Genomic DNA, 26,491 nt, shown 5'->3' on the forward strand with positions numbered 1-26,491 from the left:
AGGCGGCTCCGAGGGAGGGAGTTCATCATAGCCTTAGAGGGCTCCCTATGTATCAGTGTTTTGTACCATTTTGTATTATGATGTAGACACCTCCGGGTGATTGTAGCCATATGATTTTGACATCATTGTATCATGACACTTATGATTATATATATATATGAGATGATTCATCTTTGCGGCATCTATATGCATGTGTACCTATGTGATGTTGCTTTGATGTGATTTATGATGATGATTATGATATGGATGCAAATACGTATATGAGGAAATGCAATATTTTTGTTCTTTTATGTTTTTAATATGTTATACATGATGAAAATGTGAATGCATGAAATGCTAATGAATATGATAATGCAAATGATTATTTACATGATGAAAGTGTAAAATGTGCTAACATGTGTTGTGTGCAGGATGTGATGCATTTGTGATATCTGTATGTATGTATGAATTAAATGCTTAATATGTGGCAATGCAGGTGCAACTACATGAAATGCAAATGTTTTTTGGTGTGTCATTATACTCAGTCGTGTGATAGTAGGCTACGTGGACTCAAGAAGGATGATGGAAGTTAATCAAGAAATGGGGATGGAAGATAGAAGATATGAAAGTGAAAAGAGCTTCTTGTGCATTATCATCATTGAGATTATTATGGCAAGTAGGTTATGACAATCGAGGCATATGTTCGACCTAGAAAGTCATTGTACCTGTTTGCATGGAGATAAGACAGTTACAAACAAGGAATGCCCTAGTTCATACTAGACTCATAGTGTCCTCATATCCTTGGACAAGTCATAGCATTACGAAGAGACAATATACAGACAACAAAGAAAAATAGGTGACGATACCCCATCCTCGCCTTTCTAGTCAAAGACATCCTGGAGATAGGATCTCTAGTCAGAGACATCCTGGAAAAGCTAAAAGACATGTCACCAAAAAGATAAAATCAAAAGAAAACCAAGACTCGACACCAACATTCACTGTAGTCCTCAATTTTAGTGTCTCTTGTCACTTGTATATGTCTTATTTGATTGTGGTCACAATGTTTATTTTCACAAAAAAGGATAGATAGCACTGAACCATATGTTGTTTGAGTCTATTGAAAGATTTGATTTGTTGAAGCCCATTGTTGCTTCTGTCTCATCTGAAGCTGACTAAATCCATGAAACTAATACTTTATTGTGGAGAAGACGGAACTTTATTGTAGATTGTGCACGGATAGACTGAAGAAAAAGTGGAAGAAACTATACTCCTCAAAACGTGTGATGTTCTTAGTTCCACACCCATCACTAGATGTAGGATTTGCCTTAGCCACAGATAGGAGCTGATTTATTATGGATGGAGAAAGGTGAAAAGGGAGGTTTATTATGAATGTCTAACCAATCTTGGGTAGATCAATGACAAGCCATGATGGGAATGTGTAAAGTTTATTATGAATGAATAGGTCGTGAGTGTGTGCAAAGTGAAAGGATGAAATGGAATCCTGAAGGAGGGAGGAGCAATGTCTCTACGCATTGCACTGGTGACCCAGTTTTCATCGTGGTACTTGCCCAAGGTGCCACCGAAGTGGTTTTCACCGTTGGATGAAATGTTTTTCTGTTTTTCAATTTTTTTTGTGTCACAAGGCGCCTGTTTGCCAGGTTTTCACCAAGTAACGATTTTTTTTTTTATGATTTTTTTGTATTTTGAATTAGGATACTCCGAAGAGCTATGTGTAAAACTTGTGAAGGTGCATGTTGTTGATAGGATCCTCTAAAGGTTCGCCCTCTATGGTTGAGAGCTGATATGCACCAGATCCATATGCTGTTGTAATGATGTAAGGACCAAGCCAGTTTGGTTCGAACTTGCCCTTCTTCTCTCTATCTTGCTGATTTTTGGGGCTTTCTCTGAGAACCGAATCACCTACCTCAAATGTGTGAGGCTTGACTTTGTGATTGTAGCTGTGACTCATTTGTTGTTGATAAGCCTTGAGATGATTAAAAGCAGTTTGTCTTCGTTCATCCAATAGTTCAAGTTCTTGTAAGCGAGAGACCCTATAGTCTTCATCACTGATAATGTTTTGCAAAGAGACTCGTAAAGAGGGTAGCTCGACCTCAATAGGCAAGATAGCTTCAGTACCATAGACAAGTGAATAGGGTGTAGCTCCTATAGGTGTGTGGATGCTTGTGTGGTAGGCCCAAAGTGCGGGATTAAGTTGGATATGCCAATTAAGGCCAGCGTCGTCGACTGTCTTTTTTAAGATTTTAAGGATTGTTTTATTAGACGCCTTATCTTGACCGTTACCTTAGGGGTAATATGGTGTGGAGAAATGATGGGAAATATGGAAGCGGTCACAGAGTTCATGAATATCCTGATTTTTGAAGGGACGCCCGTTATCGGTGATAATGGAAACAGGAATACCGTATCGACAAATGATATAGTTGAGAATGAATGTAGCAATTTATTTTCTAGTGACTTGCATGAGAGGCACAGCTTCGATCCATTTTGTGAAATACTCTATGGCAGTGATAATGAATTTATGACCATTGGAAGAAGGAGGGTGAATCTTGCCTATGAGATCGAGTCCCCACTAACAAAAGGGCCAAGGAGTCACAATTGGTTGAAGTTCTTGTGCTGGCGCATGGATGAGGTCTCCATGAAGTTGACATTTCTTACATTTCCTGACAAACTGATATGAATCTTCTTCCATATTGGGCTAGTAATATCCAGTCCTGATAAGTTTCTTGGCTAAGGCAGGACCACTAGAATGTGGACCACATATCCCTTCATGTACTTCATGTAACGCAATCTGAGCTTCGTCGCTTTCTAAACATCTAAGAAGAGTGCCATCTAGACCTCGACGATATAGGATATCGGCTAAAATGACGTATCGAGAAGATTGGCGAATGAAAGTATGACGTTGGTTATTGGATAGGTCAGGAGGTAGGATATTATCACGAAGGTATGTGAAAATGGAACCATATAACTGGGACTCAGGACCGACGACACATATTATCTCAGTAGGAGTGATTTCATATGAAGGAACCAAAAGGTTATCCACCAAGAACTCATAGTGGGTCTCATTCGGAGGTAGATCGATCAGTGAAGCAATTGTAGCCATGGCATCTATGGCTTGATTCTGCTCCCTTGGTATCTACTCAAAGTTTATCTTCATGAAATGTTGTTTCAGGTCATCCACCATTCTTTTATAGGGCATTAATTTATCATCCTTTGTTTGGTAGTCATCAATTGCTTGATGAATTACAAGTTGAGAGTCCCCAAAAACATGAAGTTCTTGGATCTTCCACTAAACTGCTATTCGTAATCCAGTTGTTAATGCCTCATATTTTGCTATGTTATTAGTGTAGGGAAATGATAATCGGTATGATTTTGGTATAGAATCCCCTTGAGGAGTTATGAAGAGGATGTCAGCTCCTGCCCCATGCTGTGTGTATGAGTCATCAAAGTAAAGTTGCCAAGGCTTTGCATGTGACACTGTTAAGATGGATTCGTCTGGAAATTCTGAAATTAGAGGAACATCATCTAACATGGGAGCATCTGTTAACTGATCTGCAATAGCTTGTCCTTTTATTGCTTTTCTGTCCACATAATCGATGTTGAATTCACTTAGGAGCATCACCCATTTGGCTAGTCGCCCAGTAAGTGTTGCTTTATTGAGAAGGTATTTCAATGGATCGATCCTTGCAACCAACTTAGTCTTATGAGTTAGCATGTAAGGTCATAATTTTTGCGAAGCAAAGACCACAACGAGACATGCACACTCAATTGGTGTGTAGTTTAGCTCATATCCCACCAATGTGCGACTAATATAGTATACTGCCTTTTCTTTGCCCTCAGCAACTTGTTGTGCTAAGAGTGCCCCCAGTGCTGTTGAAGTAGCTGATATGTATAGTAATAAAGGCTGATCTGGAACTGGTGGTATCAAAATTGGCGGATTCAGAAGATAATCTTTGAGTATCTGGAAACCCTGTTGATAGTTATCATCCCATTTGAATTTGATGTTTTTATGTAGCAAGTGCTAAAAAGGATTACACTTATCTGCAAGTTGTGCTATGAATCTTCGTATGGATTGAAGTCTCCCTTGCAAGGATCAAAGTTGACTGATGTTTCATGGTGGTTGCATCTCTAGGATGGCCTTGACTTTTGCTGGATCAACTTCAATTCCTCTTTTTGATACAATGAATCCTAGGAGGTTCCCAGAGGTTACTCCAAAGACACATTTCTTGGGATTTAATCTTACTTTATATTTTTCCAACTGATCAAAGACGACTGAAAGTATGTCCAAATGTGTATCTCTATCTATTGATTTTCCCAAGAGGTCGTCAACATAATCTTCCACAGTAACGTGCATGAGATCATGAAAGATAGTAGTCATGGCTCTTTGATATGCAGCGCCTACATTTTTTAGCCCAAAGGGTATGACATTCCAACAGAAAGTTTCCCAAGGACAAGTGAATGTCATTTTGTGCTGATCCTCGAATGCAATTTTTATTTGATTGTAACCAGAGAATCCATCCATCAAAGATAACATCGCATGACCTGTTGTGAGATCGATGATCAAGTCAATATTTGGTAATGGAAAATCATCCTTAGGACAAGCTTTGTTGATGTCTCTGAAATCTGTACATATTCTGATGCTACAATCTGGTTTACTGATAGGCACTAAGTTGGAGATCCATTTAGGATAATCAATTGGGCGTATGAATCCGACATCCAATAATTTCTCAAGTTCTTCTTTGACTAATAATGCCACTTGTGGATGCATCTTTCTTAATTTTTGTTTTACTGGTTTTTCCCCCGGTTTAACTATCAAATGATGCATTACCAAATCTGGATCCAATCCAAGCATATCAGCATATGACCATGCAAAGTTGATTTGTCATTCTATGAAGAAACTTATGAATTTTGACCTTTCTGACTTTGTCAAAGACTGAGCTAGGAATATGTTGCGTGGAACTTCTTCGGTGCCAATATTTGTTTTGATAGTCTCTTCTACCAGCATGGATGACTTTTCTTCATATGATGTCAGGAGAATGTCGAGCCTTCCATCTTCGAGTGCCTCAAAGAGGTTTTTGCCCTTAGATACGTCCTTTCTTTTTACTTTTTTGGGGTCAGACAGCGCCACATCATGGTTTTCACCATAAGACCCTTGATTTGTTTTTATTTTTATATTTTTGCGACTGGAAGGTCCGACACCCTCACCAAAATATGCCACGCTGTTGAGTTCTATAGTGTATCCCACTTTATGGTCCCCAGGGGGAAGATCCTCTCGTATGCCAAGATAGTCAATAAGGGCTTCATCATTTTGGAATGTGTCAAATTGTGCAGGTCCTTCATGGTCCCAGTCAATAAGTTGGTGGTGAACAAGGGGAAGGCCTTTGATGTCTTCAAAGTTAGCGTGGTTAAGAGTGAAGATGCAGTTATATTCAGGTATGTCGAGGTAGTTATCGCGGTCATCGTTGGCACTCTCCTCATCAGTCTCGATCGTGAATGAATCCAAATTATCATCACTAGTAGCGCATTCCGAGACAGGTGTTCTCATTCTATGTGATTTCAACCTAGGACCTAGAGGCAAAGACTGTATGGGATCCTTTGGGGTTGTTTCTTGACCAACTTTGAATTTTCTATTAAATTCCTCTTCTTTTGTTGGTTCACCTAGTTCTCTGAATGTCTTGGTGAGCTCATAGTCACTAGAGGATTTGTCTGAACCCCATTCCCATTCATTGGAGTCTGTGGAATAGCAATTTTCTTGTTGAATTTTGGCAACTTTGATTTGTAATGATTCTTCTATCTTTTGAGTATGAACCTTGGAAGACATGAAACCAAGTCCTTTGGAATGTTCCTTTTTGAGTGTCAATTCAGGTTGTAAAGGCTCAATGATGCCTTCTTTTCTTAATCCAAGAGGACTTTTGCCATCATACCCAAATTTTTGTAGGATCTTGAACCCTTTGCCATACTTTTCACATGGTATGATGATATGATCTTGTGTATCATTTTCAGGGTCTTTGTAAAGCATTTTGTATAAGTCTTCCTCTTCTATTTCACCCCATCTTTGAAAGATAGTAGGGTCCCATTTGAGTATAATGATAGATACCTGCTTATTAGGATGTGGTCTTCCATATTCTTTTGGTGAACTCATGACTTGTTGTAAGTACATGGTCTGATTCAAAGTGTATTCACCCATACCCTTATCCTGGAATTTCCCTTTAAGCTCACCTTGTTTTGATGTCGAAGGTTTTAATGACTCAGGATCAATGTATGCAGAAGAAGGAACAACTTCCCTATTACTTGGGATGATCGTTTTAGTTTTCAGTCTCAAGTTATTGTAGTATATGAATGGATTAGGATCTCCATTAACTGTTATTTCAACTCCATTGTGAGGAAACTTGATGCATTCGTGATATGTAGATGGGACCGCCCTCATTTCATGAATCCAAGGACATCCTAGCAATATGTTGTATGTGAGATCAAGATCTAGTACTTGACAAACCACATCCTTTGTAGCTGGCCCAACTCGAAGAGGTAAGGTGACTATGCCTTTGGATGAACGCTCTTCATCATCATATGCTTTGATGGTAATTTTGTTTGTAGAATTCACAGCTTTGTCGAAATATCCCAATTGTTTAATAGTGCTCAATGTACAAATGTTTAGACCTGCTCCTCCATCTATCAAGACTTGTTTGATTCTATGTTTGTGTATAAAGGCTTCAATGTGTAATGGTGCATTATGTGGCTGACTTACGGGGGCATCATCGGCTTCTATGAATGTAAGAGAGTGTGGAATGGAAAGGTATCCCACCATGGCTTGAAATTGGTCCATGTTCAGATCAGTAGGAACGACAGTGTCTGTCAAGATTTTGTTAAGAATAGCTTTATGTGCGGGGGATATGCGTAGGAGCTCTAGGATGGAGATAAGTGCGGGTGTCTTCCCTAACTGTTCTATAAGGTCGTATTCAAGCTTGGTTGATGAAGAAGCAGTGTTTTTAGCTGGAGCACCTTGCAAAGTGAATTTACCTCGACGAGTTGTAACATTACATTCAGAGGTAGGTTCGGAAGAAGATCCAACGCCTTTTAGGACAATTTTGGGTCTTTGGGTAGAATTCTCAGGCATTTTGTCCTTGATGATAATGGTAGAGACATAATTGTCCATCGAGATGTGATTAATAGTTGAATCATAGTTATAAGATTCTCTAGTATAGTTAGTCTGGTCATCTATGGCTGTAGTTTTTCCCTTGTCATGTTTTGGGAACGGTTCCTTAAACATCTCATGTTCTTGATTGGATGAGTGTCCTTCAATCTCAATGTCACCTCTATCAATGAGATCTTGTATGATGTTCTTCAGTTGATGACAATTTCCTGTTTTATGACCCTTTCTCTTATGAAACTCACAATATTCATCATCATTCCACCAATTTGGTTTGACCTTTGGTTCATATGGAGGAAAATCTAGAATGGTGATTACTTTGTTTGCCACTAGCTTTTTGAAAACTGACTCAAGTGGTTCTCCCAATGGGGTGTACTTCCTTTGTGACTTTGAAGTTGTTTGAGTATTCACTTGATTGTTTGTAGAACTTGATCCAGAAAAAATCATTTTTGGTCATACTATATTGGCATCAACAACACCATCATTGACTGTGTTATTGTTTTTATTCCAAAATCTTGGCTTATCTTTTCCTTTAAAGTCATCTTTGTTTTCCTTGAATATCTTAATGACTCCTTGTTCAATTAGGACCTTTTCTATCACTAAGCCTTTTTCAATGACATCCTTGAAGGTGGACAAACAAGCTTTCCTTAGATCATAGCCAATGTCTTTGTTAACATTCTGGGTGAACATCTCTACCATTTGTTTTTGTGGAATTTCACAAGAGCATCTGCTGGCTAGATTTCTCCATCTTTGTAAAAATGATGAAAAAGATTCTCCATCCTTTTGCTTGGTGTTGCACAAAGTGGTGACTGATATGTCTGTCTCTATGTTGTATGAGAAATGTTGGATAAATGCCTCTGCTAAGTCACCCCATGACTTAATTCCGGGTGGAAGTTGGGAGAACCATTCCATAGCTTGATCACCTAGGCTTTGTGGGAATAATCTCATCAAATATGTCTCTTCTGAAGCTACCTCAATGCAAGTTGTGAAAAACTGTCTTATGTGTGCCTTAAGATCCCCTTTTCCTCTATACCTATCAAACTTAGGTATCACAAAGTGTGTAGGAAATGGAGGCATTGGAATGCTCTTGTCAAATGGATAAGGACATATGTCTCTCATTGTGTATGTTGGCTTTGGTGTATTTATGTCCTCCATTTTCTTTTGTAAGTCCCTGATTTGTTGTTCCAAAGTGTTCTTAGGTGGAGATCGACTTCTTGGACCATACCCCATGCTTGAGGCACCAATTGGAGGAACATGTTGCATATAGGGACGATATTGATCATACACATGTTCATATGGAGGAATTCTATAATGATGTTGCGTATATGGACCACTTGGTATAGAGTCATGTTGAGGAATGGAATATCTACTTTGTCCATGTATACCATACTCTACAGGCATGTCATGAGTTTGTTCTAGTGTGTTGCCCCCAAATTTGACATGGGGTTTCCTTGTGTCCAAATTTTGAGCATGCCTTTGAATATCCAATTGCTTTGGTGGTTCCTTAGCATTGGTATGTGATTTAGCATATTTTTCTGCATAAGACTTCCATAATGGTCTGCGGAGATGAGTATCATATGCTTGTCCATGTGTGTATGGGACCTCTGGTTTTTGAAACAAAGATGATGGTGATTCAGGCACAAGATGTGGTCCTCTATTGCCTCCACTATTAGGCCTCCTTTGATCCATGTTGAGGTGAGTTTGTTGCAAAGGTCAATTTTCCATTATTTGAGACATGTCAAAATCATGAGGTATCTTGGCTCCACTTTGTGCCATCATTTGTAAAAAATATTGTCTATCCCTCCTCATTATTTCCTCAACCAATTTATTGAAACGGGGATCTATAATGGATTCTTCCGCATCTACTGAATGTACTGAAAAGTTGTCCATATTGTCATTGTGTGTATCATTGTTGTTTGTAGTGTCCATGTGCTCAACATTTGGAATGTTTCTATAAGCATCCATGTCAGGTAATGTGTTATGATCAGAATTGAAAAAGATATCATTGTCATACTCATAGGAGCTCATGTTTGCGGACTCTTGAGCCTCTTTAGTTTCTCTCTTAGATTTTTGGGAATGGGTTTCAACCATGAACTAGGTATTGACCAAGATGTGTGAGACTAGATGAAAATGGAAAAGAGTATGGAAGACCAAGAGTTGGATGGAATGTAAATGAATCTGAGGTTTACTTGCAATGTCCAAAATGTAAGACCAAGTATGTATGTAGTAGAGTAGGTGTGACTTCAAAAGAGAGGATAGTTTCTCTTGATGAGGTAAGTTGACCTTGACTCTAAGTAAGACCAAATGAGACCCAAAGGTGATAGACCTTGATGAGGGACCACTTAGCAAAATGTTGTTGTATGTAATGTGTTGACAAAGTATGATGAGGACAAGCAAGTGACCTTTTGACTCAAGTTTAGACAAATGTGAATGTAATGTAAGGTGTAAAGAAATGATGGACTTTGTGAGACCCAAAGATAGGTTGAATGCTTGATGAAAAACCTGAAGAGATAACCTAGGAAGCTCAATAAGTCTGAAACTGACTGTTCTTGTTTGCTGAATTATGAAAGTTCTCAATCCTGAACACAAACGTGTCTGTATACTTCACAGACGTGCTTAAATGACACAGACGCTATTCTAACAGACACAAACGTGTTTATGAGATGTTGTAAATGCAAAGTTGCTCAAAACATAGATGTGTTTCTGCCCTTCATAGACGCGGTTATATGACACAGACGCTATTCTGTCAGACATAGACACGTTTCTACAAAATTTGTGAAAAAAATTTCTTTTTCAATCTATGAAGTTGCTTTACGGTGACCAAATCTGAATGTTTGATTTTTTTCGTGACAAGAGGACACAGTGTTGATGAGGACTCAATGTTTGCAAGTGTTTAGACTAAAAAATGACTCAAAGAAAAGTGTGTTTTCTGATGTAAAATTGTTTTGCATACACTTGAAGACACAAAAGACACAATGTTTTGATGTTTGGTCTTGAATGTTTGAATGTTTAAAATAAGTCAAGCACAATTCTTATGGCTGGCCAAGACAATAGTTGTTGATCCCACATGGAGTTTCCCCCAAGGCTACGCTATTTAGAGCGGATACTTAGATGCTTGACCCCACTAGCTCCACCCTCGGCACTCACTTCTTAGGGCAGCCAAGCATCAGTCTCCATGAAAACTCCTCACGGCGAACTTTGTATCTCTACTAAGAACCATATGTGTGTGGGCCGCTACCAGAGGTCTGACCTCCTGCCCCAACAACTAGAAGGATTTTGGCTTCTAAAACAAAAAGGTGCTAGTAAGGGCATCCGCTCATGTGGCCATACATGCGGCACTTTTAGCTCTGTAAATACAAAAGGCTCCCAGCCGGTAGGGGTTACGCCCTACAAATGATCAAATAAATTTGATCAAACGGGTTTATGGGGAGACATAGTGTCGGTATGAACTAATCAGCACACGGTATTCATAGTTTTCACCATGAATATAGTTATTTATAGTGGTTTGGAAGAAGATGGCTTTTCTTTTGCTACCACTTGGGTCGTTCTCTCCTCACTAGTAGTCCTAATGACCACACGGGGAGACAGGCCCTCTAAAGATTAAACAAAAAGAGCCTATTGCTCAAGACAAAAAAGACAATGATTCAATTTTAGTGCACCGATTGAAGTGTTTTCTAGTCTATGAAAACAAGGCACACAATAAAGATCAAAAACCCTTGCCAAGGTCCTGCAACAAAGATTTGTTAGTAATTTGGATTGTTTCAAATGATCACCCCTTCCTGCAAGCACACAAGTTAGGTAAATTTTAGATCCAAAAGACTTTGTGAAATAGAGACAAGCTACACCAATTTTGTTAGCTAGATCTGAAAATGTTAGCTCAAAATAAACCAGATCTGAAAAATTGAATGACTAAAAACTGAATCAATGAAAACCCCAAAATGAAATCAGTGCACATAGACGCGGTTACCATAAACACAAATGTGGCTTCTGGACATAGATGCGCTTCTATGAAACATAGATGCAGCTCTGGAATGCAAACGCACCTAAAAACCCCACAAACACGACTAGGGAACATAGACACGATTTCTAGAATCTGCAAAAAAATAAAAAATACTGTTGAGTGTGTGGATGCAATCCTAGATGTCGCAGACATGGTAGAAAACCAAAAACGCGATCCGAAAGTACGCAGACGCGAAAATACCAAAATACTATCGAAAATGCCAGATCTGCAACTTCAAAACACAAAATCTGCAACAAGGATTTTAAATGCAAAAGGGACAAGAGTCCCACCGAGCATGCCAAAATGTATATGGTGAAAATGGATAACAACAATGTTGAAAGACTAAATGAATTCAACCACAAAACCCTAGCCTAATAACAACAAAGATCCACCATAACATATGAAGATTACCTAAGACAATGCAAATCAAATCAAATCACAAGGATTATACCATCACATGTCCAATAGGGTTTGGATCTCCATTCTTCCTATCTCCATTGATCTTGCTTGATATATTTGCTCTCAGATTTTATGTGCACAAGAGCTCAACAAAGAACGGAAATGTGGTTGTAAGTAGGATCGCATATGAAAAGCATAGTATAGTCAAGTGCATAATTGAGTTAGCCAGGGTTTGATAATGAAGGAAGCATCTCCTTATATAGAAGACACTATAAGAAATGGAGGGATAAGATTGAGAGGTGTAAAAAGAGGTCGGCTATGATTAAAGGGTAGGTAAAGGAAATAAGAAAATAATAAAAGGGTAGGTAGTATATGAATTAAGAGATGAATGACATGTGTCATGGGTAGAAAAGGCTAATGAATTAATTAAATAAATAAAGATTTATTTAATTAATAGAGGAAGTGGGATCAATTAAATAAATAAGATATTTATTTAATTTAGGGAAAAGGATAATTTAAATAAATAAAGGTATTTATTTAAATGAGAAATAAGGCTAGAAGAGGATAAATGAATTAATTAAATAAATAAAGATTTATTTAATTAATAGAAGAATTAGGCTAAAAATAATTAAATAAATAAAATATTTATTTAATTAGACATGACAATTTTAGGTGTCTACACCATGAAATTGTCCTTAATTATTATTTTGTTAGTGATGTATGATTTAAACAATATCAAGCCATACAAAAGAGTTTCAATTTTGAATTCATTCTAAGATTGATTACGTCAATTTTCATAGAAGCCAACTTTTTCTAATATTTTCATGAGGAATCTCCAATTACTTCATCATATGATTTGCTAATATTAAGCTTGATTATTATGATTTTTTAGTTGTATTGGAAATTGAGTAATCAATTCCATGTCTATTGTTGATACCTTCAATGATGGATCTTTTTAGATTAAGCTACTTTATTATTGGGAATTTAGAAAAGGGAGCACTATTTTTAGATTGTTCTTCCTCGACTTCAAGAGGTTTTTATATATAGTGTTACAAAGGGATATTTTTAAAAATTCGAGAAAAGGCTCAAGGGAAGTATTCTTGGGGATTAGTATAATAAAAGTGCAATTGAGTTCTTTTAGAACCTTTATATCTTTGGGTTTCACCACAACCCACCACAACTTATTTTTCAATATCATAACAACATTCCTAGAAGAAGGCAACATGAAATACATTAGACATTAGGGCTTTATTTGAGCTCACTTACATGGAATCCAAATTGATCTCTTTAGTGAAAGGTGCTATTAAGATTTGACAATCTTCACTTGTAATAATGATGGGAATGAACTATAACAAGTCTCTTATCCCCTAAAAGTTTGAATCCTCCTTACTTCCAAGTAATTCACTAAAAAGGAATATTTATTCAACCATGATGATTTTAGGCTTAGTGAGAGATTCTCTTCTAGAATATTTGATAGAAGTGATTTTTTAGCTCCCTTTTTCCCTAGTTAAGTTGTGAAAATGTTTTACGTTCTTTTCACCTTTAGCTAGCTAAAATTATCATGATTGTTTGTCATTCTACCTATTTAGTCATTGTCTTACCCCTTTGCTAACCTTCCTTTGATATAAAACATAGTTTTTATAACATCAACACATTTTTCAATTATCAATGTTAGCCACAATATAGTATAAAGCCCAATACCACATGTAACGTCATCAACCAAAAATAGCATACTTACAATTTCAAAGCATTAAATAATGGATAAACCTCCATGTGGTACTCAAAAATTATCATCAATGGATCAATAAATCCATATAAATATTAATTTTATTCGATTCAAGCTATAAATCACTTGCCACATGCATGAAAATAATCCCAACTATACATAGCTATACACATGATAAATTCTCTCAAACTAGTTGACTATCTTCTTTCTTGTGAAATTATTCTCAAATTTTAATATGACACTAAAAAATCATAACTTAAACTATTCCCAAAATTATAAAATCCAATTTCAAGTTTCCCCATAGATTAATAACTACAACTAACAAACAACCAATTGATTAAACTAAAAAATTCTACTTTTTCATAAATATTCAATGTTACCACATTATGTAGGGATTCTCTTACATTACTTTTTTAGAGGCAATGAGGCCCATAACATTCAAAGTTAGGATCATTATTGTAGTAGTGGGATTGCTTCCTCGTACTTTGATATTTATTTTAAATATCAAAATTTAGTGTAGATTGAGAACTAGGTTTGATATCTTCAACTAATACATCTTGAACTATCTTAAAACTCTTTCTTATTTTTCTTGAAAAACAAAGTGAATAAAGCTTGCAATATTAAATTTCTTATGTGATTACAAATCTGAAAAGATTACCAAATTTAAAATCAACATATCATTGCACCATTCAACATAAATATAAAAAACAACCATACAAAAATAGACACTAGATTTACTTAGAGAAACCCTTTCAGGAAAAAGCTCCACCAAAGAATAAGGGCAAATATATTATTCATTACACCAGGAGAGCAAGTCATCTAGATGGAAATAGATGGGCTAATTTTGGCATAATAGTTATAATCTCCCCATTTCCTAAAATATTTTTTATTGTGTGATTTTTTATTTGAAGATTTAGTAGGCTCAACTAATGTTATGATTGATTACAGTGAGAGAGGGCCTGAACCCTTAACATAATAGGGAGGAACTCACAAGTAGTGAGACTACCAACACCCAAAAAGAGGAAACCCCTTTTTTGAAAGAGAGGCTTTTGATCAGAGCACCCAACTAGTGGGAACAAGGGTCTTGAATCCTCAACATGCTTACATTTTTAGAACATAGGGGTTTAGGAGAGCACCCTTAACCATAATCCAAACAAAAACTCTTGCACTAACAATAAACCAACAAAGGAAATAGAAAGCTAATAGAAATTTTTGAAAGGATTCTTGCAACATTTTTCTTGAGGGACCTCCATGAATAGAAACATTCTCCCAAATGGGAGGAGACCACAAAGGCCTCAAAAATAGCTGGTTTTTTAAGGCACCAGAAACCTCATGATAGTAGAAATACTTATCCATTTCAAACAAACACAAAACAAGATAGTCACATAATGGACTAGAGTAGACAAGCCTAAAGGGTTTTGAAAGGTGCCACTAAACCTTTTACTAGTAGGAATCCCCACAGGTAACACATCTTGGACCACCTCAATAGGTCCAAAATCTATGACAATAATAGTCAAAGTGAAATAGCTAGCACTAGTAAGGGTACCACCATCCTTCGAGTCTCACTTAGCCATAGAAGCCCACAATCTCCCTCTTACAAAGTATGGAAGCATGAACAACCAAAAAGGAAAGCAGAAAACGCACAAACTCCCCAAAAACAAAAGAAAGAGGAGAAGAGAGGGTAGAGAACAACGCCTATGAAGGGCATCCAAACCCAAATCCACCCAGGAGGGGGTAAGAGATCCCATAGAAACAACATCCATGAAGGGGGAAAAGGTCTTACCCCTCTAGCAGGTGACATCCAAATCTCTAGTTGTATCCCAACCACCACAACCCAACATAGTCACCTCTGCCTCAACAACCAACACAACCTACCATAAAGTTGCAGCCATAAATGTATTGGAAAAGAAGGAACGACAAGGGACAAGGAGGCCCAAGCCGATCCCAAGGGAGAGAAGAACTAGAGAACCCAATGGGAAATGAGTTGTAGTACTCCCCCAGATTATAACACCAAAAATAGGGCATAATCTCTAGCCACAACACGAAGAGGACACAAAAATCACATAATCATAAACTAGGGGTGGACAAGAGGAAACCAAATGACTCAAGAAGAAGAATACCTAGATCTCTCTAGCCCCCTAGAGAATGAAACACATGATCATAAAGGAACCACATCAAATCCCCCAAGCATAGCCATACCATCATCCAACTCACTATCCACCCAAACAAATCTAGGGCCCCAAGTACCTCACCCAAAGGGGCATGAGAAAGGGTAGAGGAACTAGATCCCAACCCCTCCCCATTTGCATCTACTTTCCCATCCTCACTAGCAGTGTCCCCATCTCTAGAAACCCTGCCTCCTCCTCGTCCACTCTTACTCCCCATCTCATATTAGGAAACTAATGTTTAGGGATATGGTTTGGTTCCTATTTACTTGTTGTGCAATATTATGATTCTGGTTGTTTTGTAAAAACTACTGAAGAAGTTGAGCTTAATATGTTATCAAAAGAGCCATCTAAAGTATATTGATACTAATTGCTTAAATCTACAAAGGAATTATTTTTTTCCATATTTACCAACTAGCTTACTTTCATCAAGATCTTATGTCAACGACTTACCTAAATTTTGTGCTCTCCATTGATCTTGTTACCTCCTTGTATTAGCAAAAAACTCCTCTTATTTGTGTTGATATTTGAATATTATTTCGATTTCCATTTCTAATTATCTATTGATATCTCCTTTTGGGTCTAATGTTTAACAAATTCACCACTGTCTAAACTGGGAAAGACAATATTTCTTTACCGGCTAATATCTTTAAATAATCACTTAAGGATGGTGACCTTTTTTGCTACAATGGGTTTTCATTAACTAGTGTCTCAAAATGATCTTCAAGTTTTTATACTTAACAAAAATATTAATTTGTTGGTGATCAAAATTGTGCCTCAAATACCTAAAGGTAAGACTCCTTATTAAAATGTAAGGGCGCCAAAACTCAAGTAAAAACTTCAACCTTATGATCAAGTAGGGAAGTTTGGACCCATTATTAAGGTGGATAAAACTTTCTTCACTTCTAGCTATACTAAAACAAGGGGATTTTCTTAATACATTGTAGTAGAATGAAATCAAAAAATATAAATAGTTTCATAGTTGTAGATCATACCCAATGTATAGTGTACCCCTATTTTGATTATTGTGATGTACTTATATGTTATTTTGATTATGCAAGGTCAAACACCTTTACTTCAATTGATGTGGGATACCTTAGGTAGTGTTTGAAGATATGAATGTTACAACCTCTATTGTTATTATACACTTGAATATATGGAGGTTGGTAAATACTAAACATTACACAAATTGATAATCAATAAAATGTTTTGCTTGTTTTAGTGTGTTAATGAGGTGATGAAATATAGAGAAAATAATAGAATGATGTTTCTATTCAAATAGGCATAAATTTACCGAATTTACTTAAATGATGCAACTATAGAAACCAAAATTGATATCTTAATGAAGATCCCACAAAGGGCTATACAATTTTATTTATATACAAGAAAACTAGGTTCTTTAGGTATGTTTTAAACTATATAGATTTCTAAGCTATTAGAAGAGAAATACTTAGTAATACCTACATAACATGAACATTTGCTTTATTATTTTGAAAAGATACTTCATAAAACATTGTGAATATTTTACAATCTTCTAGTTGATTAACTAATCACAAATACATATAGAAATGCATATGCTATTGAAACGCAATAAAATGGACGTTAGTATAAACCAATAAGAAATACATTAGTAGCAAGATTTCAACCATAAGAAAAACATGAAGACGTAGCCATTCAATTCATTATCAAAGAATATTAGTAACACAAGAAGCTAATTAGGAAATAAACAAAATGAAACATGAATACTACTCCCTCATGATGCTCCCAATGCCATGGCTCTTCCTTGTCCTCCTCCTCTCTAAGATCTTTCTGCTATGTGGAGTATGCCCCCAGCTTGAGCACTAGCACAATGGGATGTCAAATGGAGGATGGGAGATGGTCAATTATGGTCAAGTGTTGAGTGATGATGTAAATGAAGTGTTAATGTAAACTAGCCACTCCAACTAGTGGAAGAGCTAAAACATAACACAAATCATTCAAAATCTAAGAAAAATAACAATGCATGGATAATGCTTGTGTGTGTGACCTTTAACAATGAAGGAATGAGCCCTATTTATAGAGAAAATGAGCAAATGAAGGGTTGAGATTGAGTTGATTGAGGAAAGGTTAGGATTTCTTGAGGAAGTGTTGATCCTCAATCCATGTGCTCCCCTTCAAGCCACTCACATTTTGACAAGTGTCAACAAGGGAAGGCTTGAGAGGAGAGGGACAAAGCATTAAATGCTTGAAGAGACGTGATGGTTACCATGGGTGGTTAGGTTAAGGTTATGTTAATGGATAAAGCTTTTATCCAAGGGGTAAATGAATGTGCAAGGGTTAAAGGGTTAGATTGGCCAAAGCCTTTAAGGCTTGAGGGGACTTGAGGGTTACCATGGATGGTTAGGCTAAGGGATAAGACTTTGACCAAGGGTTGGGGGAATGTGCAAGGATTAAAGGTGGTTTAGGCTAGTCAAAGACCCATGTGGGTTATCTTGTTGAAGGGAAAAGGTTTTTAATGCTTTGTAAGAGCCTTAGATATTTTGAAAAGTGACTATTCACTAATCCCTTAGTTTAGGAATGTGCAAACACTTAGAGGGTTATTAGGCTAATAATAGGGGTTTAGACATGATGAGAAGAAGGGTTAGTGTGCAACTTGCATTTTCTAGAAAGTGCAAGTGGGTGAGGGATTTAGGAATTTAAATAAATATTTATTTATTTAAATGTTAGAGATGGGATTTAAATAAATGTTAATTTATTTAAATGCAAGAGAGGGGTTAATTAAACAAATATGCTTTATTAATTTAATTAATTGTTTGAGTTTGGTTAAGTGAATTAAATCAAATAAATTGAATAATTTATTTAATTAATAGGAGAAGAGGGTTAAGATGAATTAATTAAATAATTTAATTAATTGTTGATTGATGGATAAATAATCAAATAAATACTAAATATTCATTTAATTAAGTGGATGGATTTGGGTGTCTACAACTACAATTGGATACACTATGTCAAGGTTGAATATGCACTTTACATTCAATATTTCTAAGAGGTTGCAAGGAATTTATTACAAGATTCAAACAAACCCACATGAACATACTCTCAAAATATAATACTCGAAATGGAATTTGTACTTTTCTCCTTCCATTGGTTTTGTAAACACTCTCTATCTTTTATTTTCATTCCCTTTATAAATGAGATTTTTCACATTAGGTATCCCCAAAAAATTGCTACCAACTCGAAGGGGGCATTCAAATTAGCATTAAACTCATAAGTTTGATTATTATTTTGCAATAGTTGTCCACATCTTTTAGACATTTTGTCTCCTTGGATCACTCTTACAATCATGTTGAAAATAATTCAATTTACGCGCAATGAACAAATAATACTTTTTTACTAATTTTTTACCATTATCAATATTAATGGGGATCGGATTGGAGTACCTAGCATGCTAAATTACCCATAAAATCTATAAAAAATTGCCTTAGTAGGTTACGTGGCATTACTCCTAAAGACTAAAAATATCTTAGGATAGGAGAGTTAGATGAAATAGTAGAGTATGCCTATATTTTACATTTTGTTGGCAAGGTTGTATTCTTCTTGTGTATATTGCTCTTGAATAACATAACTTCACGACCTTACAACATTTTTCCATACAAGAACAAACACCTCTCTATGTTGAGGGATCCTTTGAAACTTAAGCATTCTGAACCAAAAAATAATAATTAAGGGGTCCAAGATTAAATAATTGTATTATTGATTAATTTCATAAGAGATTAAATTCATTTACCTAGACCTTTCAAGGTTTTTGATGATTTCAACAATGAGGGCCCATAAAAAATATTATTTGATCTAATATAAGTGTTGGACTAAGATAAAGCAAGGGTAACAAAGGAGATAAAACTTTAACCAATTATAAAATTTAGGGGCCTCACAAATATTAATACCAACACTCCTTAGGTATGAAAAATTTGGATACCATAGTTCTCTAATGCTAATTTTTCTTTCCATAGTTCTCTAATGCTAATTTTTCTTTCCATATTATTACATCAATTTTGTTCCTTGATCCTCAGCATTAATGATCATTTTCTCTTCTTTTGGTTATACACAAAACCTCTGTGAATTTCTCCAAACCTTATAACACCCACATGATATCCATGGAGAAACTCATCTTCACTACAAAATACTAGTCATCATACCACACATTTGCTAGAAGACTAGATATGTTACCACACCTTGCAACTTTCCCTATTCCACTAATGGCTTTAGCCATTGGCATTATTCTTTTTGCTAATTTCTTCCAATTACATACCACATTATTCACTAAATTAAACTTATCATTTGTTCTAGTTTCAACATTAGCAATATTACTAATGAAATAAACAACTTCTGGATTTGATTGTGTGCAATTTTTTTATCATCAATGTTTCGAATCACACTCCGTGATCCATCACCAGTATTAATGAGAGTTCAAGGAAATATTTTCATCTCCTTGTACTCTCATTTGTCTTGATGCTGGATCACGGAAAATGTTGATGATAAAATATTTGCACACAATCAAATCCAGAAGTTGTTTATTTCATTATCATGGATTGTGGAAATCTGATAGAATTGAATATTACTAGTATTTTGTCTTTCTTGACTAGTCATTTGTTGCATATAGGGCATCTTATTCTTCACACTATTTAGATTTGGTTTTCTTAATATACCTTAATTGTTCCTTAGTATAATCAATTGTTTCCTATAGTGAAATTGATTTTTCATTTCATTTGATGTTAGTTGTGTCACCATGCATCTATTAGCACATCATGCATTATTGATCCCTTTTCAAATTGGCTTAAAAATAGAAATCCAATTTGCAAAAGTGTTCATGGGTTCTCTTGTGTTCTTCAAAATGTTACATCACTTCTATCTAGTTTTCTAAGTGACCAATTTAGAGAAATATGTTTTTCATGATCTCTATCAGCTTTTCATATTATTTTCAATTTTCTTCTTCATGAGTCTCTCTAAGCTAGAATGTATAACTTTGCCTCTAACCATGTCAATGTTCTAGTCAACATCTTGCCAAAAAGGCACCCCAAGTTACTTCTTAGTTCCAATTACCCTTTACATGAAATTTACTCATATACCTCTTGAAAATTGCTTCAAGTTTGGTGCTTGTATTTGCTCACCTTTCTCACAAGTCAAACTTCCAAAAAATGATGTTACTCTTAAATCTTGCAAATTGGTGCTCAATTTGATAGTTCTCCCTTTTAAAAAACTATATCTAATGCCAATTAGTGTTCATTGTTTCACCTTTAGTGCTTTGTTAACAACCCTATTCAAAAACTGTGGTACTAGAGGATATTTTATCCTTTCTCTCAAATGCATTTATTCCAATCTAATGGAACCTCTACCAAACACACTTGTTGGAGGATGTTTACACATGCATATCTTCTACCTAACATTTTAGTACTAAACGACACTTGCACACTCTTTATTTGTGAACAACCTCTCTTATGGATCACCTATGAAGTCATATGCTCATAATATTTCTTTATGAGATTTCTATGGATCATTTATATTGCAACACACGATATTTTTAATGTGGGGTTATCATTTTCTCCCATGGTAACTCAAACTCCTATACTATTTGATGTTGTCATACCTAAGAAGGCTATTAAAAAATATCCAAAATACACAACCCTGACAAATAGATAAACACACGAAAAAAAATCAAATATACAACAAATGCATAAAAAATAATATCTTTATTTCTGTTCATAATATATACATGAAGCTGCTAAACATCATTACAATAATAATAAAATCTTCCTCTATAAATGTCAGGAATCGACAAGTCAGTTACAAGTTCTGTTAGCTGTAGAACCAAACACGAACTTGAAAAATGATGATGCTTCATTCCAATCTATTTGTAAAGAACTTACAATATCATACACCATAAATTTGAACTACTTTTTTGTGTTTCTTGTGAATTAAATACAACAGCAAATGCTATGGGGTAACTTGAAATAAGACGAACTGCTTCTTCCATTCCTCATAAATGGTAAGATTCCAATATACCTAGACTGCCTCTAATAATAAGGTCGATTCATCTACACAGAAAACCCCAGATTTCATCAGAGCGGAGTCTGGGTTTACAACCACCAATCGCATTTTGGTTGAGATTTGCTTAATTCTTTTCAAGAAATGCATTTCGTGCATATCCTGCAATCAAATAGGTTCCATACGTCGTACGGCCTGGGAAGATACTGGAAAAGGTTGCAGCGTCTGGGTTTACAACTACCAAATGCAATTGGTTGAGATATGCTGAATCCTTTTCAAGAAATGCATTTTGTGCATATCCTGCAATCAAATATGTTCCATGCTACCACATTTCTTTGAGGCATCTGGTCAAACAGTTAAAATATGCCCTGTCTATGCTTCCACATTTTGGATACATGTCTACCAGAGTATTTCCCATTGTAAGATCTGACAGTATTTGCCCTTTTGTTCTCTTTGAGGGATGCGTATACCCTGTTCCAAAACTCCCATTTATCAACAGCATAGTGAGCATGCCCATGTCTTCTGTCTGTTGAAGAAACCACTCACATAAGCATTCTAGCAGGGATGGAAATCTTTGCACCTCACAAAAGTCTTCCATGGCAGCGGTGAAACAATGAGAGTGCCCGCTTTTTTAATGCCTTCTAACGCTTTCAAACTTCTGCGCGGGAAGTTTGAAAATTCAAAGGAACGAACGTTACCAAAAACAGTGTTGGAAAGCAAAAATCAGAAACCGGAAGGCTGTGGATCAAGGAGGGACTTAGGTTTTTTTTAACTCTCCTTGGTAAGATTTTCATTTCTGAACAAAAGTGGAAATGTCAACAAAAGTGGAAATGTCAGCTCAATGGACCCAACACACCGAAGCAGTCCAGGCCTAGAAATAGTATATAACTAACATGAGAAAATAAACCTCACCATGTTAAATTACTTTTAAGGATTAAGTGTAGTTGAATATAAACATGTTAAAGCCCATTATGCCATACGTCATGGCGTTCGAGCCTGTGACTCATGCCTTGTGGGTCAATTTATATATGTTTGGCTCAAAACTCATAATCTATTGTGGTTTCCGTTTACCTGTAAACATCCATAAAGAGTGATGGAGAGGGAGTTTTGCAAAATGCAATTGCAAAGGTTAAGCGAATCGTCGAAGGGAAGATCAAAATGGGAACTGAGGAATATATAATGTTTTATACTGGAAGCTACAATAAGTACCATAGAGTTCATGCCACTTTGATGCAGGTTGAATATGAGAAAGCCTTAGAAGATCATATTAATTCAACAGTTGCACCCGCACTGAGGGAGAAAGAAGATGAGTTTCTTTTGAGAGAAGTTGGAAAGCAATGGGAATATTACAAACGAATGGTTAGATTGCTATTGAATTTTGTGTTTTTTAATGTAGCCAAGTTTGCTATGATCAAACCAAATCCCAGCGAAGCTGCTCAGAGATGCTTTCTTGAAATGGTCTACAATGATGTTTTGTGCAGTAATGTGCAGGCTGCTATGATGGTTCAAATTAATAAAATGCGAGAGGGTGAGAGTATTCTTGATGGGACTGTATTGAATAATGTTGTGTGTATGCTGTGGGATTTCGGAATGGACTATTATAGAGATTTAGAGTTGGCCATTTTTTAAAGAACCAACATATACTATTCCAAAAAGGCTAGTTCATGAATATGTGAGTATTCTTGTCCAGACTACTTGTTGAAGGTTGTGAAGTATTTAACGCTGGAGAAAGAAACAATTGCAATGCATTGTGTGCATCAGAGTAGCCAATCTGGGTATGTAGAAATGGTAGAAAATGAACTTCTTTGCAAGCATGAAACTCAACTTTTGAAGGAAGATTTAGATTGCCATCCATTGTTGAAAAATGACAAGATGGATGATCTTTCAGAGATGTTTAAGTTGTTTTCTGGATTTGGTAAAGGCATTCAGCTCATGGCCAAAATATTTAGACACCATGTTACCAGGCATGGTACATCAATTGTTAAACATGGAGGGCAAATGGTGGCAGAGGCAATAAAGGTAAATAATAAAAAAGAAGTGATTGCAAGTGAGAAAGATCAGTTTATGAGAAGTGTTATCCAATTGCATGAGAAATACTTACAATGTGTGGAGGAGGAATTTATGAACCACTGCCTTTTCAAGAATGCACTCGTGGCAGCCTTTTAGAGTTTTTGCAATCAACAAGTTGCAGGAAACAGTATTTGGGAATTGTTGGTCACATTTTGTGACAATATTTTGACAAATAGAAACATGACTTATTCAGATGTAGAAGATGCCCTTGAGAAGGTTTCAAAGATCTTTCCATGTGTCTCTGACAAAGACATGGTTGCAGATTATTATAGGAAGAAGCTAGCAGATAGGCTTTTTTTTCATAAAAGTTCAAATGCTGATTATGAAGAAAGCATGTTAGTTAAGTTGAAGTTTGAGTGTGGACGACGGTTTACATTTAAAATGGAGGGAATGCTTACTGATTGGGCATTGACAATGAAAACCCAATCAGATTTTGAGGACTACCTCAGTGAGAATCCTCTTCATCCATGTTCTGGAATAGAATTCTCTGTGACAGTTTTGACATATGGATTCTGGCCAAGCTATAAGTCGCCTGATTCAATTGTCCTTCCTATTGAAATGGGAAGACATTTAGAGTCATTCAAAGAGTTCTATAGAACAGAAAACATTCTCTGGGAACATGCATTATTATTGGAAGATTTGACCGAGGTGAAATTCAAATAGTTGGAACACCTTGTCATGCAAGTGCATTATTGTTGTTCAATGCAGCAGAGAGGCTAAGTTTTTCAGAAGTTAAATCCCAGTTGAATTTGGAAGTTGAAGATACAGTTGCATTGCTGAATTCCCTTGCACGTTCAAAATATAAAATTCTGAGTAAAATTCAAGATACACAATCTGTGATAGAAACAGATTGTTTTGAATTCAATGCAAAATTTTCAAGTAAAAAGAAGAAGATCCGACTTGCAGAACCCACATCCAATGTAAACGAAAATGTTGGAAAGACTGTGTTTCAAGATAGAAATCCTTTAATTGATGCTTCGATTTTAAGAATTATAAAGAGCAGAGAAACATTAGCTCATAAGGAATTGGTGATGCAATGCATTGAGCAGGTTAAAGACAGGTTCAAGCCAGATACGAAAGAAGTTGAAAAGAGAATTGAAAATCTCATAGATAGGGAATACTTAGAGAGAGATAAAAGAAAATCCTCGAATGTACAATTACTTGCCTTGACATTGATTCGGAGGAGAGGCCAATTAGATATTTCTAAATTTGATACTTCGCCACTGAACTGTAAATTTTGTAGATTTTAAAATTAGATATGCTCTGATATCAATATAGCACCACGTATGACCATGTATCATGTAGGATTTGTGCCCACTAATATCATGTAGATTTTTGCCGTCACACCAAAAGCATGTACTAGTGGTGGAGAGGGATCTCATCGTCGATATGATCGCTACGCCAACAAATTTTATGTTGTTCATTAATCTTCTATTTTTTTTCCAGACCATCAATTCCTCACCTTGGAAATCTAATATAAATAACAATATATCAACAAGAAAACAATATGATAAAATTTCTATTTTCCATTCATACTTCACAACTTAGTTTAACACTGAACTGTAAATTTTATGTTGTTCATTTAATCTTCTACTTTCTTTCTTTCTTTTTTCCAGGATATCTATTATAAATACAATAACTCAAATATAATAATATATGAGAGAACGATATGATGAAGTTTCTATTTTCCATTCATAATGAATGGAGAAAATTGACACACATGCTGATATTCAGTAGCCGCTAAATAAATAGAATGATTTTTGAATCCACTTGTACAGACTTTTTTGAAATTACAGTTGAACTCCAATGTACAAAGTTATTTTAGTGAAATTGCAAGAAATGTTGCCACAATAGATTAGTGAAACTGTGTAACACATAAGATGACAAGGGATGGAAGTTACCATGTTCATCTCATCATAGTGAAGTCAATATGGCATTGTGCATTCTCTGTCACTCATATCGTATTTGTAGATTTGTATTTGTCCAAACAGCAACGACATTGTATATATAATACTATGACTAGAGGTCATCGTATTTCCCCTTGATGTTGTGCAGACGTGCATGATAGTTTTGAGATTTTAAGAACATTGCAATTGCTTTTGTAAACTTATCTCCAAACTGTTTTTACTGTTTATACACTTGAATTCTATTCCTTTTTACTTTTTCAAATTGAAATTCCTAGACCTATTCTGATGAACTAAAGTTTTGCTCAACTTGATTGACTTTCTTTTTCTTCAATTTTTTCTAAAGAGGCATAAATCTTGCACTGATGGAAGTTATTGCAATATATTTTATTTCTATAGGAAAGAACAATCAATTTTTTTTCCTTTTAAGCTACACATAATTAAATCCAAATCAATTGAAAAAACAATAATCAAATGTCAACTACTAATCATCCAAACTACTTTTCCAATTAAAATAACTAAAGCCAACAAATTCAAACTTTTTAAAGTATAAGAATGAATACCAAAATAACTGTAATCACCTAACCAAAGCCAACAAATTTAAACTTTTTAAAGTATAAGAATGAATACCAAAATAACTCTATTCACCTAACCACTATGCAGGTATGACATGCACATACATAAGTACATTACAATTAAACTTTGACATAATATAACATTTCTAGGCTAGAGGCACAAACCCACTGGATATTGAAGATTCTTAAATTCATTATTCTTTCAACAATTTTATTCAACAAATCTGAAAGTTGATTATAATAGTAGAAAAAAAGCAGTTACAACATTTATCACTCATTTGGATCAGTTAGTTGATGGTGACAGAGCCCTATAGTGCTCCTTTTGTTGTGCTCTTTGCTTCTTTGTATCTCTTTGTTGGTTGAATAAATTTTTACCTCTCTTTTATTTTAACATTTATCACTCATAGAAACAACTTAAAACAGTCATTTACCTATATAAGAAATAAAATCGTATGCTACAATTTCTAAATGACACTTTGGTCCCAAAGGT

General features: G+C 35.6%; 2 protein-coding genes across 2 annotated transcripts in view; both read left to right on the forward strand.

Moving 5' to 3' along the window:
• The window catches only part of LOC131060589 (cullin-1-like), an 84,378-nt gene extending 60,760 nt beyond the window's left edge, over positions 1-23,618 (forward strand). The window contains exons 2-3 of the mRNA XM_059210342.1: positions 22,542-23,022; positions 23,143-23,618. Of these exons, the coding sequence (XP_059066325.1) occupies positions 22,542-23,022; positions 23,143-23,618 (957 nt within the window). The remainder of the gene's footprint in view (positions 1-22,541; positions 23,023-23,142) is intronic.
• An 84-nt stretch (positions 23,619-23,702) lies between these two features.
• LOC131060590 (cullin-1-like) lies at positions 23,703-24,772 on the forward strand. The gene is made up of 2 exons (XM_057993881.2): positions 23,703-24,170; positions 24,266-24,772. The coding sequence occupies exons 1-2, from the start codon at positions 23,703-23,705 to the stop codon at positions 24,770-24,772; spliced, it is 975 nt and encodes a 324-aa protein (XP_057849864.2).
• The last annotated feature ends 1,719 nt before the right edge of the window (positions 24,773-26,491 follow it).

This window comes from Cryptomeria japonica, chromosome 8 (assembly GCF_030272615.1).
Source record: "Cryptomeria japonica chromosome 8, Sugi_1.0, whole genome shotgun sequence".
In the NCBI taxonomy this organism is placed as follows: Eukaryota; Viridiplantae; Streptophyta; class Pinopsida; order Cupressales; family Cupressaceae; genus Cryptomeria; species Cryptomeria japonica.